We start from the raw sequence: 14,444 nt of genomic DNA, 5'->3' as shown, positions 1-14,444 counted from the left end.
ATCAATTGTCCTTTAGCCTTTGATTTAACATAAGAAACACTCCATTGTGCAGCGGAAAGATCTATCTGACCCAATCTTCCTATTCTTGACTGGTCAGATATTTATAAAAATTATAAGGAGATCCATGATAATGGCAATAGCGATCTCCCCTTTTTGTTGTCTGCTGTCTGATAACCAAAGTTATATTACTTCTAAAAATAGAAATTTCATTTCTCACAGCAAATGTTGGACCTATCCTTTCTAACCATATCTAATTACCTATCCAAATTATAACAGCCTCAGTTTAATCATCCATATAGTCATATACATATTCTAAGGTTATTTTCTACCAGTTGCACCCTTAGTGGAACAGTTATGGTAGAGCTACATTTACTTTTGTCCTTGTGATGGCTTGTTTGATTATTGTCATTGGCACTATCTTTGAAACTGTAGTTGTTGCAAACAGCCCAACAGTTTTCTGACTGGTGCTAGGTAGTGTGATCACCCGGGATGATGAAGTTTTCTAGATGAAGTTTCTAGGATTTTAAATTGACTCTATCCCCCCCCCCCCGTGCCCTTTTTTTAGATCACCTGTTATTAGAGATAAGATTGAGATTACTGGAGATGAAACTGTATCAGATGTAGGATTGAGTAACTTTCCTCAAAAAGATTTGCATAGTGTTTAGTAAGTTTTCACGGGGTAAAAATGTTTGAAATAAATAAATAATAAATAAATAAATATTGCTAGTCAACAATTCTGATTTGAAGCAAATATCTCCCCTTCTCCCACACTTCACCTTGGGGTTGCACATCATCTTTATCAATATTTGTCACTGTGGATGTCCTCTGGGCTATGTTGTAGCACCCAATTTTACATTTGGAAATGCAGTAGTTTTTCTCAGCTCTTGCCCAACTCAGGGCTAGATTTTTGTTTGACTGTCATCTCCTGTATCAAGGTGCCTTTTCACTGAGAGTTTCATCTGAGTTCTTTCTCCTAAATGTCACTGCCATGACATGCATGGCAAGGATGACAAGGGAAAGAGTTTGTTTTGGGGTGCTTTCTTGCAACTGCAGTGGTCTCATAAGAGGAGAATTCTCTGTTGCTTACATTTTATTATGTAAGTTTGCTATTTTGTGCCATCAAGTTGTTTCTGATTTATGGCAACTCTAAAGTGAACCTATATTGATTTTCTCATGACATGATTTGTTCAGAGGGAGCTTCCTCTGAGAGGATGTGATTTTCCAAAGGGCAGTCAATTTGTTCCCATGGCCAAACAGACCCTGGTCTCTAGAATTATAGTCCAGGGCTCAAACTACTATACCACACTGGCTCTCATTATATAAGTACCAGGCGGGCATAATTGTTTTCATGATCTTTTAGTCCTAAGTCTAGAGTATGTATTTTACAGTACTGTTTTGACCAGTTAAATTCATTGCTTTCTGGTTCACTAAACCTGAATACCTTCTTTCTTCTTTCTCTAGATGTTGATAGGACTTGCTGGCTACCTGAGTGGCTATGATGGAACATTTCCTTTCCAAAAACCAGGGGACAAATATGAACAACATAACTACATAGGAATGAGAGGGGTATGGCATTTTAACTTCTGTAAAAAGTCAGGATTCCTATCCAGAGAGGAATATTGGACTGAATTTAAAACTTGTAAAAACCTCTCCCTTATGTCCTGTGCTTTGTGACTCTGGGAATTTTATGAGCAGAACCCTGTTTGGGTGCTGTACCATTAAGGGGCAGAAATGCTAAATCAACCCAACAAAGTTTTCAGAACACATTTTGATAATTTAGAATATGACATGCCTACTATCCTATAGGACATACCTATAGAACATCAGCAAGTAGAGTCTCTTCCACATGCCCCTCAAAATATTACTACCACAGTTTTGATTTGTAAACAATTAGAGTATTAATAGTACATTAATAGGCTGTGTTGGGAAGAGGAAAAGGGAGCTAAGGAAGGAAATTCAGTGTCAGAAGAGCCAGGAAATGTAAAGATAAGGAAAGAAAAAAGAATCTTACAGAAAGATGCAAATGAACTTGGAGCCATTGTGGTTGAAGGGGGAAAAAAATCCAAATCTCTATGTAAAGGTCTTGAGACCAAGCCAAAAGAATATATCTGGAATTCCATTCATTAATTTATTAGATTTATCAGTTGGACAGTGGAACATCTACATGCTTGAATTTATTTCTGTTCAGTTTGCAGAATGTGCTTTCTGTGGAAGTTAGTTGAATGGGGGTGAGATTAATCAGATGTGTGACTTCTGTCAATTTTTTTTTGTAAGAACAACTTTTTTGTCTTTTGTGTGGAAATGCTTTTTAACTAACGTAACCTACTGTTAGGACAGTGTAGAACGTAAAATGATTATATAGGATACACATTTTTTCATTGCCTTGTAAAAAAGAGTTTCTTTTTTCTTTATCAGTTCTGTGCATTCCTTGGTTCATGCCTGATTCCCTTCTGTTACCTCACAGTTCTGGAGCTGTCTAAATCATTGCATGCAGCAATGCTCACAGCTGCCTTCCTGATCTTTGGTAAGCAACTTCTTTGTGTGATAGCTCTCTTCTTTTCTAAAAGAAATAAAGATTTTCAAAGGAACTGGTCTTCAGGGAAGGTTAGTTGTCAATTGTGCTAAATTCTATGTGTTTTATTTCATATATTGCTTTGGATCTTTACCTATGATCAGATTACTTGGTCACATCTGGGTTCACAGAGAGAACTAGGGCAAATTTGAAAAGTTCTGTCTTGAGAACTTTTCATTGGTGGTCACTCACTTGACAAATACCTTCCTCAGAGGATTTCACTTATCACAAAGTATAGGTTGAACTTATGTGTAAGGTTTTGATGACAGGTTTTAGGGCCAAAATTATGGATTTAGATGTGATTCATGAACAAGTCGATGGTCATTTTGTGGAAAAGGAGAAGATTCTAAGCTGCTCTGGGGCAGAGGCAGCTGATCTTTGTCGTCTCCAGGCCTTTCCACATGTAAGCCAGAGGAGAATCAGGCGACAGAGTAACATTTTGTGAATTTTGTATTTCTGTATTTTATTTTATTTTAACATTGCTTGGGTAACATATTCTTAATGCTTAATATAAAGCTATTTTAAAATAAATATAAAGCACATCAGCAGTATGGGTTTTATCTTGGCAGTTCACGGACATCTTAGCTGGGACTGAAAGCCATTTCACCAAATATTCTTTTTGTTTGTTTGTCATATCTTCATTGTAGAGGTAGGGAAAGAAAGTGGTTGTAAAAATTTAAGTAGAGTCTGAAATGTTTGGAAATATGGCCCTAGAAAAATTGAGCACAGAACAAGGAGCGGTTCTTAGATAAGCTGAAGCAGTGACAAATAGCAAAAATGTCTTAGGTTTTAGAGCAAGGGTCCTCAGACGTTTTAAACAGAGGGCCAGGTCACAGTCCCTCAAACTGTTAGACGGCCAGATTATAATAATAAAAAAAATGAATGAATTCCTATGCACACTGCACATCTCTTATTTGTAGTGCAAAAAATACTTTAAAACAATACAATAATTAAAATGAAGAACAATTTTAACAAATATAAACTGATTTAACAAATATAAACACTTTCAATGGGAAGTGTGGGTCTGCTTTTGGCTGATGAGATAAGATTGTTGTTGTTGTTGTGGTGTGCTTTCAAGTCGTTTCAGACTTAGGTTGACCATGAGTGAGGGCCGGGTAAATGACCTTGGAGGGCTGTATCTGGCCCCCGGGCCTTAGTTTGAGGACCCCTGTTTTAGAAAGAAGAGCATGGGAGAACTGAGTGTATTTCATTACATGCCTAGGTAATAGTCTCTGTGATAAGTGAATGATATCACTAAGAATGAAAAAAAAAACTGTGTTTAGTGGGATGCCATTTAGGTGGAATAACTGTAGGTGCTTTTGAATTTAAATTTCAGAATGGAAACAATGAGGAAATGCTGATATTTGTAGAAGGCACTGTATCTGAAATGAATAATACCTGAAACTGCACATTTTGGTTGCAGTTTATAAACAATGCATTCACCTCTATCATCTTATGCAAGCAATATCATAGGCGTCTTCTACAAAATCATTGACATAAGTAGGGGCTTACTTTGGGAACAACTGAGGCTTCAGTGTCAGAATTTACTTTGGTGGAATGTGACAAGTACCTAGCTCTTTAGAGTCACAGTGGACTCTATGAACATTCAGTTCTGATGTAGTTTGTCTTTCTATTATACTCAAAAAGATTTACATCTGGATTCACAGAGATAACTTTTGGAAGCACTATAATGTTTTCTCTTTTGAACTGAATAATTTTGAAGTAGCCTTTTTCTACTCTTAAATAGTGTTATGCTTGATAATTGCTGAAGGTCAGAGCTGGTAATTTCTAGAACAGCAGCTCATGCAGTCTTTTCTTATTTTTCAGACACAGGGTTCATCACTCTCTCTCAATACATTCTACTTGACCCCATTCTGATGTTCTTCCTCATGGGAGCTGTACTCAGTATGGTCAAGTATAATTCCTGTGCAAACAGGTAAGGTATCAGCAATTGACTGTCTCATGGTTTGAACATGTGGCCCTTGACTCCTTTTTGAGAATATTTTTGTCTGAATGAGCCCTCAAGACAAATTCTATCATAAAACAATGAAGAAAGCATTGAAATCTATCATCAAAACCAACAGAATAAAGTGTTCCCTTGCTGTTTCACGGTTTGGTTTCCATGGACTCGCTGTTTTGCTTTTAGGGGTTTGAATTAATATTTTTTTTATATTTAAACATTTTGTGGTTTAAAAATCAGGGTCATTGTGGCAGTGGGCACCTCTGCAGGGCTCCGTGGCCCTGGCACTCCTATAAAGTCTGCTGGGGCCACGGTGCTCTGCAGAGTCTCAGCCCTGTGGAGTCCCAGGGCAGCCCTACAAAGTCTGCTGGGGCGAGGTGAGGAAGCCGCCCCTCGCCAATCCAGGGAGGGGGGGGGGCTGTCGCTGGTTATCCAGCCAGCCAAGTGGTAGGAATCTTCCTGTCGTACAGGGGGCTTCTGGGAAGAAGAAGCCCCCTGCAAGCAGCATGGCTGGCGGACAGGCACTCACCGCCGCAACAGCCCTTGCCCGGTAAGTCGGGCAAGGCATTTCTGATTTTAAAACCACAAAATGTATAAAAAATATTAATTATCGCGGGTGGTCCTGGAACGTAACACCCGTGATAAATGAGGGAACACTGTACACATAATTGGCAGTATGTGAAACCGATACCAAAAGGGCAGTTATAATAAGCAATAGAATACATTGCTCTCCAAACACGTTTTATTTAAATTGTGGCAACTAACCAATCGTATGAGCAATAGACATTAATAGGCATGGGGAGGCAGCTGCTTCGGACAGCATTAGTGAATTGTTCCACTCCCCCCATCTAGGAGGGCAGTTTTGCATAGGATTCATACTATGTGCATTGCCCCTATTATTATTTTTTTGCATCATCCATGTGCTCTTTATTTAAAGAAGCACTGGCTACTAAAAGCAGTTTGTACTTCTTTACATAGAGCTCACACAACAGATGTTTGGCAGGACAAGGAAAGTCAGGGCTGCAAAAATAGTGACAGCAACAATGCTTTTACTTTTCAGCTAGCTAGAGAGTTTGGGCCACCATTATTTCAGGTGTTAATCTAGTCTTTCTGCAGATTTGGAGTTGCAGAAAACTTCTTTATCTCTATCCCAGTGTTGTCATTAATTATTATTATTATTATTATGTTTATTTATATCCTGCTTTTTCTCTCCATAAGGAGACTCAAAGCAGCTCACAGCTAAAAGCATTACAATACAACTTAAAATATACAAATATACAAGTATTAAAACAGTATTAAACATCATTAAGATCACATTTTATTAATGGTCATATGTGAAATGGATGAAGACTACAAAGGCTTGATCCTCTCTGCTTTAGCATAACATATGGACCTTTTGGCCAAAGTGGAAAAAATAATTCTAGGTGTTCCTCTCTAAATATCTGAATGGATAGCCTTGTGGAAGGCTCTTCGGGGCCCCAGTTTTCTTCTTTTTGAGTCACTGATAGTTGTTCTTTAAGGTTTATGCATATTCTTATGTCCAAAAGTGTAGCCCCCGGTGGCGCAATGAGTTAAACACAAGGGCTGACTAAAAGGTTGGTGCTTTGAATTCAGGGAACAGGGTGAGCTCCTGTCTGACAGTTCCAGTTTCTCATGTGGAGACATGGGAGAAGCCTCCCACAGGATGGTAGAACATCTGGGTGTTCCCTGGGCAACATCTTTGCATACGGCCAATTCTCTCACATCAGAAGCAACTTGCAGTTTCTCAAGTCACTCCTGACACAAAAAAAATGTCCAAAAGTAATTGTTAGTAACTTGGTCTTTAATTGAAGTGTAGTCTGTTGCCAGAGTGTTTTCTTTCTTCATCAGAGATGTTTTAGACATAGAATGCAGAATGCCTTGGATTTGTTTGATGCAGCTTTGTTCAAAGTTTATGATTGCTTTAGGGCCGTGATTCTCAACCTGTGGATCCCCAGGTGTTTTGGCCTACAACACCCAGAAAGGCCAGCCAGTTTACCAGCTGTTAGAATTTCTGTGAGTTGAAGGCCAAACCATCTGGGGACCTACAGGTTGAGAACCACTGCTTTAGGGCATTTTAAAAACATCTTTTACAGGTCATTTTCTGCCCCCTGGTGGTTCTGGCTTGCATTGACTGGAATAAACCTTGCAGGTGCAATGGGAGTGAAATTTGTTGGCCTTTTTGTAGTTCTCTTGGTTGGACTGAACACTATCAGTGATCTTTGGGAGTTGCTGGGAGACCTCAATTTGTCATTGGTAAGTGTCTGAAATTCTAGTCCTTAAGTGTTTCCAAGAACAAAAGATTACTAAAACATTCCATCTGCTTCAGCCAGTGCTTACTTTATTTAAACCTGAAAATGAGTATGGTAGCGAATAATATGCATCTCAAAGTGGTTTGCCTGACTGTGTACTTACTTACTTACTTACTTACTTAGGCGATCCCTCGTTGGACGAGTAAGATGGTCTTCCATCATGGGTTTCCTTGTGGGTCCGCATGTGGCTGTGGAGCCCTATTCTTGCTCTGCATCTTCTTCCGCAGTGAGGGCATTGGTTTCCAGGTGGAAGGCGGTCCCGGTCAGGGTTGGCTTGACGCGCCTTCCTCCTGGCACGTTTCTCTCTTTCACCCTCCACTCGTGCCTCCTCGAATTCTGCAGCACTGCTGGTCACAGCTGACCTCCAGCTGGAGCGCTCAAGGGCCAGGGCCTCCCAGTTCTCAGTGTCTATGCCAGAGTTTTTAAGGTTGGCTTTGAGCCCATCTTTAAATCTCTTTTCCTGTCCACCAACATTCCGTTTTCCATTCTTGAGTTCGGAGTAGAGCAACTGCTTTGGGAGACGGTGGTCAGGCATCCGGACAACGTGGCCTGTCCAGCGGAGTTGATGTTGGAGGACCATTGCTTCAATGCTGGTGGTCTTTGCTTCCTCCAGCACGCTGACGTTTGTCCGCTTGTCTTCCCAGGAGATTTGCAGGATTTTCCGGAGGCAGCGCTGATGGAATCGTTCCAGGAGCTGCATGTGACGTCTGTAGACAGTCCACGTCTCACAGGCATATAGCAGGGTTGGGAGGACAATAGCTTTATAGACAAGCACCTTAGTATCCCTACGGATGTCCCGGTCCTCAAACACTCTCTGCTTCATTCGGGAAAATGCTGCACTTGCAGAGCTCAGGCGGTGTTGTATTTCGGCGTCAATGTTGACTTTGGTGGAGAGGTGGCTGCCAAGGTAGCGGAAATGGTCGACATTTTCTAATGTTACACCATTAAGCTGTATCTCTGGCATTGGGGAGGGGATGGCTGGTGACTGCTGGAACAGCACTTTGGTTTTCTCGATGTTCAGTGACAGGCCAAGCTTTGTGTATGCTTCTGCAAAGGTGTTGAGAGTGGCTTGTAGATCTTCTTCTGTATGCGCACAGACGACATTGTCATCAGCATACTGGAGTTCTATAACAGATGTTGTTGTGACCTTGGTTTTGGCTTTCAGTCTGCTGAGGTTAAATAGCTTGCCATCTGTCCGATAGATGATTTCCACTCCGGTGGGAAGCTTCCCATCAACAAGGTGTAGTATCATGGCGATGAAGATGGAGAATAAAGTTGGGGCAATAACACATCCCTGTTTGACACCTGATTCCACCTTAAATGGGTCACTTTGGGAGCCATTGCTGTCCAAGACTGTTGCCATCATGTCATCGTGGAGGAGCCGCAGGATGTTCACAAATTTGCTTGGGCACCCGATTTTTTGGAGGATGGTCCAGAGAGCGCTGCGATTCACTGTGTCGAATGCCTTTGCAAGGTCGATGAATGCCATGTACAGAGGTTGGTTTTGTTCCCTGCATTTTTCTTGGAGTTGTCGTGCAGTGAAGATCATGTCCACAGTTCCTCTGGAGGGGCGGAAGCCGTTCTGGGATTCTGGGAGGGTGTCTTCTGAGAGGGGCAGAAGGCGGTTTGCAAGGATTCTTGCGAGGATTTTTCCAGCAGAGGTTAGAAGGGAGATACCTCGATAGTTTCCGCAGTCTGTTCTTTCCCCTTTTTTGAAGAGGGTGATGATGGTGGCATCCTTGAAGTCTGCTGGGATTTTCTCGGTCACCAACACTTTTTCTATGAGCTGGTGGAGTTGGTGTGTCAGCGCAGGTCCTCCCTCTTTAAAGATTTCTGCAGGGATCCCATCCGGTCCGCTGGCTTTGTTGTTCTTTTGTTGGCTGATGGCATTGCTGACTTCTTCCAAACTAGGCAGTGCTGCAAGCTCATCCCTGGTTTGTTGTTGCGGGATTTGTGAGAGGACCTCTTCGGCCACACTGGAGCTGCGGTTTAGGAGGCTTTGGTAGTGTTCTTTCCAACGTAGTGCAATTGACTTTTGGTCCTTCAGGAGTTTGGTTCCGTCTGATGAGCGTAGAGGCTGTATGCCATGGTTTCTTGGCCCATAGATGACCTTTGTGGCTTTGAAAAATCCTTGAGCATTATGGGTATCTGCCAGGTGTTGGATTTCTTCAGCCTTCTTTGTCCACCAGATGTTCTTGAGTTCTCTTGTCCTTCTTTGGACCTCGGCTTTTGCACTGGCGTAGATCTTTTTCTTAGCAGCACAGTTGATGTCTCTCTGCCATGTTTGGAAGGCTTTCCTTTTCTTGTCGATTAGCTGTTGGATCTCGATGTCATTTTCGTCAAACCAGTCTTGATGTTTCTTGGCTTGGTATCCAATAGTTTCTTCGCAGGCTTGGATGATGGAGGTCTTCAGTTTGTTCCAATGTTCCTCAACATTTTCGGGGTGTACTGTGGGTAGGTGGTCCTTGAGTGCTGTTTGGAGATGGGCTCGTCTGGAGGGCTCCTGAAGGGCTTGGGTGTTCATTTTGCGCCTTGTCTTTCTTCCTTGGAGTCTGCGCTTGGGGGCGATCTTGATAGCCATCGTGGATCGGATTAGCCTGTGGTCGGTCCAGCAGTCGTCAGCACCTGTCATGGCTCTTGTGAGGAGTACGTCACGGCGGTCTCTGGCACGTGTGATTACATAGTCTAAGAGGTGCCAATGCTTTGACCGGGGGTGCTTCCATGATGTCTTGAACTTGTTTTTCTGGCGGAAGAGCGTGTTGGTGATGACAAGGTTGTGCTCCGCACATTTGGTGAGAAGCAGGATGCCATTCGAGTTGCTGTTTCCAACCCCGTCTTTTCCTATGGTGCCTGGCCACAGGTCGAAGTCTCGCCCGACTCTTGCATTGAAGTCCCCCAGGAGAATGATTTTGTCCTCCTTAGGTATCCCCGATAGGACGGTGTCCAGCTGACAGTAGAATTTCTCCTTGATGTCTTCGTCAGCATCTAGTGTTGGTGCATAGGCACTTATGATGGTTGCCCGTTGGTTTTTGGCAAGATCGATTCGGAGGGTTGAGAGTCGTTCATTGATGCCAGTGGGTGCTTCGGACAGATGTTTCATCAGATCATTTCTGATGGCGAAGCCAACTCCGTGCATTCTTTGGTCTTCTTCGGGCAGTCCCTTCCAGAAGAAGGTGTAGCCTCCTTTTTCTTCCTTCAGCTGTCCCTCTCCTGCTCTCCGGGTCTCCTGAAGGGCTGCTATGTCGATGTTGAAGCGTCCCAGCTCCCTTGCGATGATGGCAGTTCTGCGTTCGGGGCGTTCACTGCCACTGTTGTCCATCAGAGTCCGTACGTTCCACGTACCGAAGTTCATTTTCCTTTTTTGGCCGCAGGATGGTGACCCCACTGGACGCGGCAGTCCAGTCAGGGATAAGTGAGGCAGACTATGTTTAGGGCACCTTTTCTAGCCCCCTCCCCGTGTGGGGTGAGCAGAGTGGGTCCTCAATAGGGCTGCTCAGTCGTGGATACAGCTGCCGACCTACTCAACTGCCTCGGACCTTGAGGTAGAACGACTGAGTCCGTACCCACCGCCCATGTGCCAGTCTGTGACTAGGGGCTTCCAGATTTCACAGTCCTGCCCCCGTCGCCACTCGCTGATCGCCATGGGACTTTGGTTGGTTGGTTTTTATTTTCTTTGGAAGACGCCTGTGCGTGGATTTTTTTAATGTGTGGAGGTCAGTGCACAACTGATCAACACACAGACTTCACAGAGTGAGGTTCCACTGGTGATGTAGTTTAACACAATGACCATGGCTTCTCAGTCTGTTGCAGCCTTCTTCCGCCTTCGCAGCCGTTGTAACATGTGTCATGTTATCCTCCGCCTGCTCCGCCGTTGAGGTCTTTGGGTCTTCGGACTGTGCCTGGTCTGGGACCTCCCCCGCAGCCACTCCTGGGAGTGCACGACTCCAGTTGTTGTGCCCACAGGTTCATCGGAACACGCAAGCCCCCTCACCACGACAAGGTGACAGTCCATCGAGGACTGTGTAATGTCCCTATCTACAATACATATTTATAGGTGCTAAGGTTCGCAGATGGACACTGTTGCCCTGGGTAATTTTTTCCCATTTCTCCATGGATATACAACATGTATTTATTTTTAATTTTGCTATTTTAATGTTTTAGTCTAATATGGAATATGATGTTTTTAATGATTGTTTGTAATGTTGTTGGAAACCGGCCTGAGTCCCTCGATGGAGGTGAGAAGACCGGTATACAAAACTGCTAAATAATAAATAAATAAATAAAATTAATGCAGCCTTTGCTGTTGAAATTATGAGGAAGGGTGTTTTGAATGTCATTGCCTGTACTTTTATATTTTAATAATGTCTTAAACTGTTTTAGTTTTAAAATAGCCATGCTGTATAGTTAATTTCTTTTTTATTTTTGTAAATTTTAGCTGGACATTTTACATTTTTTGTAAGATGCTTTGAGTCCTTTGTTGGGGGAAAGGGAGTATAACATAAATTAAGAAATGTATGCCATTGTCAGCCTGAGTTGCTTGATATTAATCCTACACAGTGGATATTATGAGTAGTTTTTCTATGACTGCACACTACTGGTTAGAGGCATTTCTCTCATCTAATGTCACATGACCTACAGTTGTATTGATGTCTTAGAGTTATATAACTATGTGGCTAGTGGGCTTCAAATTGGATTTTGACACAGAATGCATAATTTAATAGATTACAGCTGTGTTTGAAAAGATTGATCTATTTTTAAAAAATGAATAAAACTGCAATTTAAAGGATCCACCCTTGGTACATCAAATAACTTGTCAGGGTAGCTGTTGACTGTAATGGTCTTACATTTTTCTACTCTTTATTTAGGTGACACCAGTACAATTCATGCTGATCTTGGCAGTAAAGTTCTTGAATACATACCTCATTAACAGTAAAGAAAAAGGTTTTATAGCCAGATATAATGATCATTCTTCAAACCAGTGGCTGACTTCTCAGTCTATTCGAAATTTCAGAATTCAATGTATTCCACATATTGTTTCTATTTCTTTTCTATTTGATAAACATACCTTTCTTCTTTCTGTTATGTAATTTGTTATTCGTTATTAAAGCAAGTATAGTGGCAATGTGTAGAGTGCCGGCTTCTGCAAAAGAGTGCTTTCAATGTGGAGTCAGTAAATTGCATTGTAAATATGGAACATCCATTTTCCTTAAACTTCTTGCCAAAGGATGGCTACAAAATAATTTCAGTTGCACTATTGCCAGCAGAATTGTTTTCATCTTCAAATATGAAATGAAACATATAAAGTATTAATCCAGAAGAGGCATTGGTAGAATAACTTGTTTCACTGAAGAAGAAAAACTAAATGGAATGTGTTCTATTTTGCATATTATCTCCTTTCTACAAGATAGTCAATATTTTGGCTTTTTCCTCAAGTCTTCATTTGTTTTGGGTGAGAACACTGGGAGAATGTTTACAATAAAAACAGTTTCAAAGATTTGAAAGTTGAATGCAGACAGGATAGGCATAGACTTTTTGTAAATCTTACTGAACAAACCTTTTACACAGTGGTCCATTGCACAAGCAGTTCAACATTTTCTTTGCTCATTTAAAGAGATATTCATGATTTCTTTGTGAGGAACAGCAGCCCCAAAATCAATGGCATTCACATGTCAGTGCCAAGGATCAAGCTGCATACTACCAAGCAGTAGCAAGGACTTCTAAAATCTACTTCTTTATTCAATGCTTGACTCATTTAGGTCATTGGATCCCAAGTGCTATGGGAGGGATAGCTTGAAAAACGGCATTAAACATGGTCAGATTATTTACTAAGGCCCTTTGTGTCTTGGCTCCAAGGGGCCCCCAGAGCAGATACAGAAGAAACAGAAAGAGGCAGCCTCCATTGGAAAGTGCATGCCAGGCAATCCAATAGAGCAGCAGTATCAGAATATTGCCTTACAAACAATATAGGGTTAAACACACTGCATTGTATCTTAGGTTAAGAGATCATGGAGGTGAAAGCCTAATCCATTTGGTAGTTGCAATTGGATTAGATTAATTAAAACAGTGAGAATTCATTAAATTAGGATTTATGTAATTTTCAATGATTCACTCGATCCTCTGTTTGGGATTAGCATCTGGATTTAGGCTACTGTCACTGATTCCAACCTGAAAAATGTTGCAGTTATCGTCAATGTTTGTTAAATATTGCTTGTCTTCTCATATTTGTTGTATTCTCATGTGACATTATAGTGAGCCACTTGGGCATAGAAAGACAATTTATCAGAAAATAGGTGATGATCCAGAAAGATTTTGTTTTGACTTCCTTTGTTTGACTGTTGTTTCATCTTGCTTAAACATTTAAGCAATGAGTATGTGTTCTTTATGCTTTTTGGGGGGTAAAGTATGTACTCTGGCCATTCTTATAAAGTATTTATTTAGCTAAAACAATCCTTAGAAGTTGCTGCTACTGTTCTGAATTGTTTGCTGCAGGTCACTCTGGGGAAGCACTTTCTGGCACGTGTATTCTGCCTCATTCTGCTGCCACTTGCCCTCTACACAGCTCTGTTTGCTGTTCATTTTGCAGTCTTAAATAGAAGGTATTTCTTTCCACTTCCCTCTCAAAAAGAGATATGCATTTGGGCAATTATTATACCTTGATGTTTAACTGACAAACCAAAATATACTTAAGAAGGCTAATTGCAGCTTAGGGCCTTGTTTGGGTGCCTATGATGGGCTCTTAGCCAGTCAGTTCTAATTGCCAACTTGGGTTTGAGGTATTTGTAACTCATGATTATTCCTACCTATGGAATTGAGTTGTATTTCAAAGATGAAAGCACATTAGCAGCTATGAACCATGGCATAGTTTGGTGTGGTAGCTAAATAGAGGCATATATTTCATCATTGATCTGTTTAGGCAAGGTAAACAAATCAAAGCAGTAGCCCAATTTATGGACACTATTTCTATCAGCAGTAGCCAGTCTGGTGTAAGGACTTGGGCATTAGACTGCAACACTGGTGATTTGTCTTGAATCCCTGCTAAGTCATCAAAACTCATTGGGTAACTTTAGGTAAGTCACACACCCTCAGCCTCAGAGAAAGGCAAAGTCCTTCTGAACAAATTTGTATTGTCAAGAAAATACAGTGAGAGGGTTGCCTTGGGACTCCCGAAAGTCAGAAATGACTTAAAGGTGCATTGCCACAACCACACTAACATCACTAGCATCACCATAGTTTCAAGTAACTGTTTTAGCCAGTTTAGGGACATTATTTCCAGAAGCTCTGTTAAAGCAGCCACTTTTATACGAATTGCTTATGATTTATGTAGTATTCTCAGCTATAGCATAGGCCTATGTAATGTTGAAATTTAGCTAGATAGTTCAGGAAAATAACTTTCTCAATTAGGGTTTAATCCTGTAGAAATGAGCAGCCAAGCTTGTATTGTATGTATCTGCATAAGGGATTTCTCAGGAAATTTCAAATGAAAGGCTGGAGGCTTCCTCAGTGCAGTCAAGGCTTATGCCAGGGCTGTTTATTTGTCTTCTGTGTGGATATAAATGATCATTTAGCTGATATAAATCTGAGG

General features: G+C 41.5%; 1 protein-coding gene across 1 annotated transcript in view; it reads left to right on the top strand.

Moving 5' to 3' along the window:
* Positions 1–14,444, top strand: part of POMT2 (protein O-mannosyltransferase 2) — a 42,732-nt gene that overhangs the window by 4,716 nt on the left and 23,572 nt on the right. Inside the window, exons 3-7 of the mRNA XM_060757896.2 lie at positions 1,462–1,566; positions 2,416–2,524; positions 4,400–4,508; positions 6,647–6,806; positions 13,352–13,458. Of these exons, the coding sequence (XP_060613879.2) occupies positions 1,462–1,566; positions 2,416–2,524; positions 4,400–4,508; positions 6,647–6,806; positions 13,352–13,458 (590 nt within the window). The remainder of the gene's footprint in view (positions 1–1,461; positions 1,567–2,415; positions 2,525–4,399; positions 4,509–6,646; positions 6,807–13,351; positions 13,459–14,444) is intronic.

The sequence above is a fragment of the Anolis sagrei genome, chromosome 1, assembly GCF_037176765.1.
Source record: "Anolis sagrei isolate rAnoSag1 chromosome 1, rAnoSag1.mat, whole genome shotgun sequence".
Taxonomy (NCBI): Eukaryota; Metazoa; Chordata; class Lepidosauria; order Squamata; family Dactyloidae; genus Anolis; species Anolis sagrei.
The sequence above is the reverse complement of the archived record's forward strand: the minus strand, read 5'-3'. Positions and strand labels throughout refer to the sequence as shown.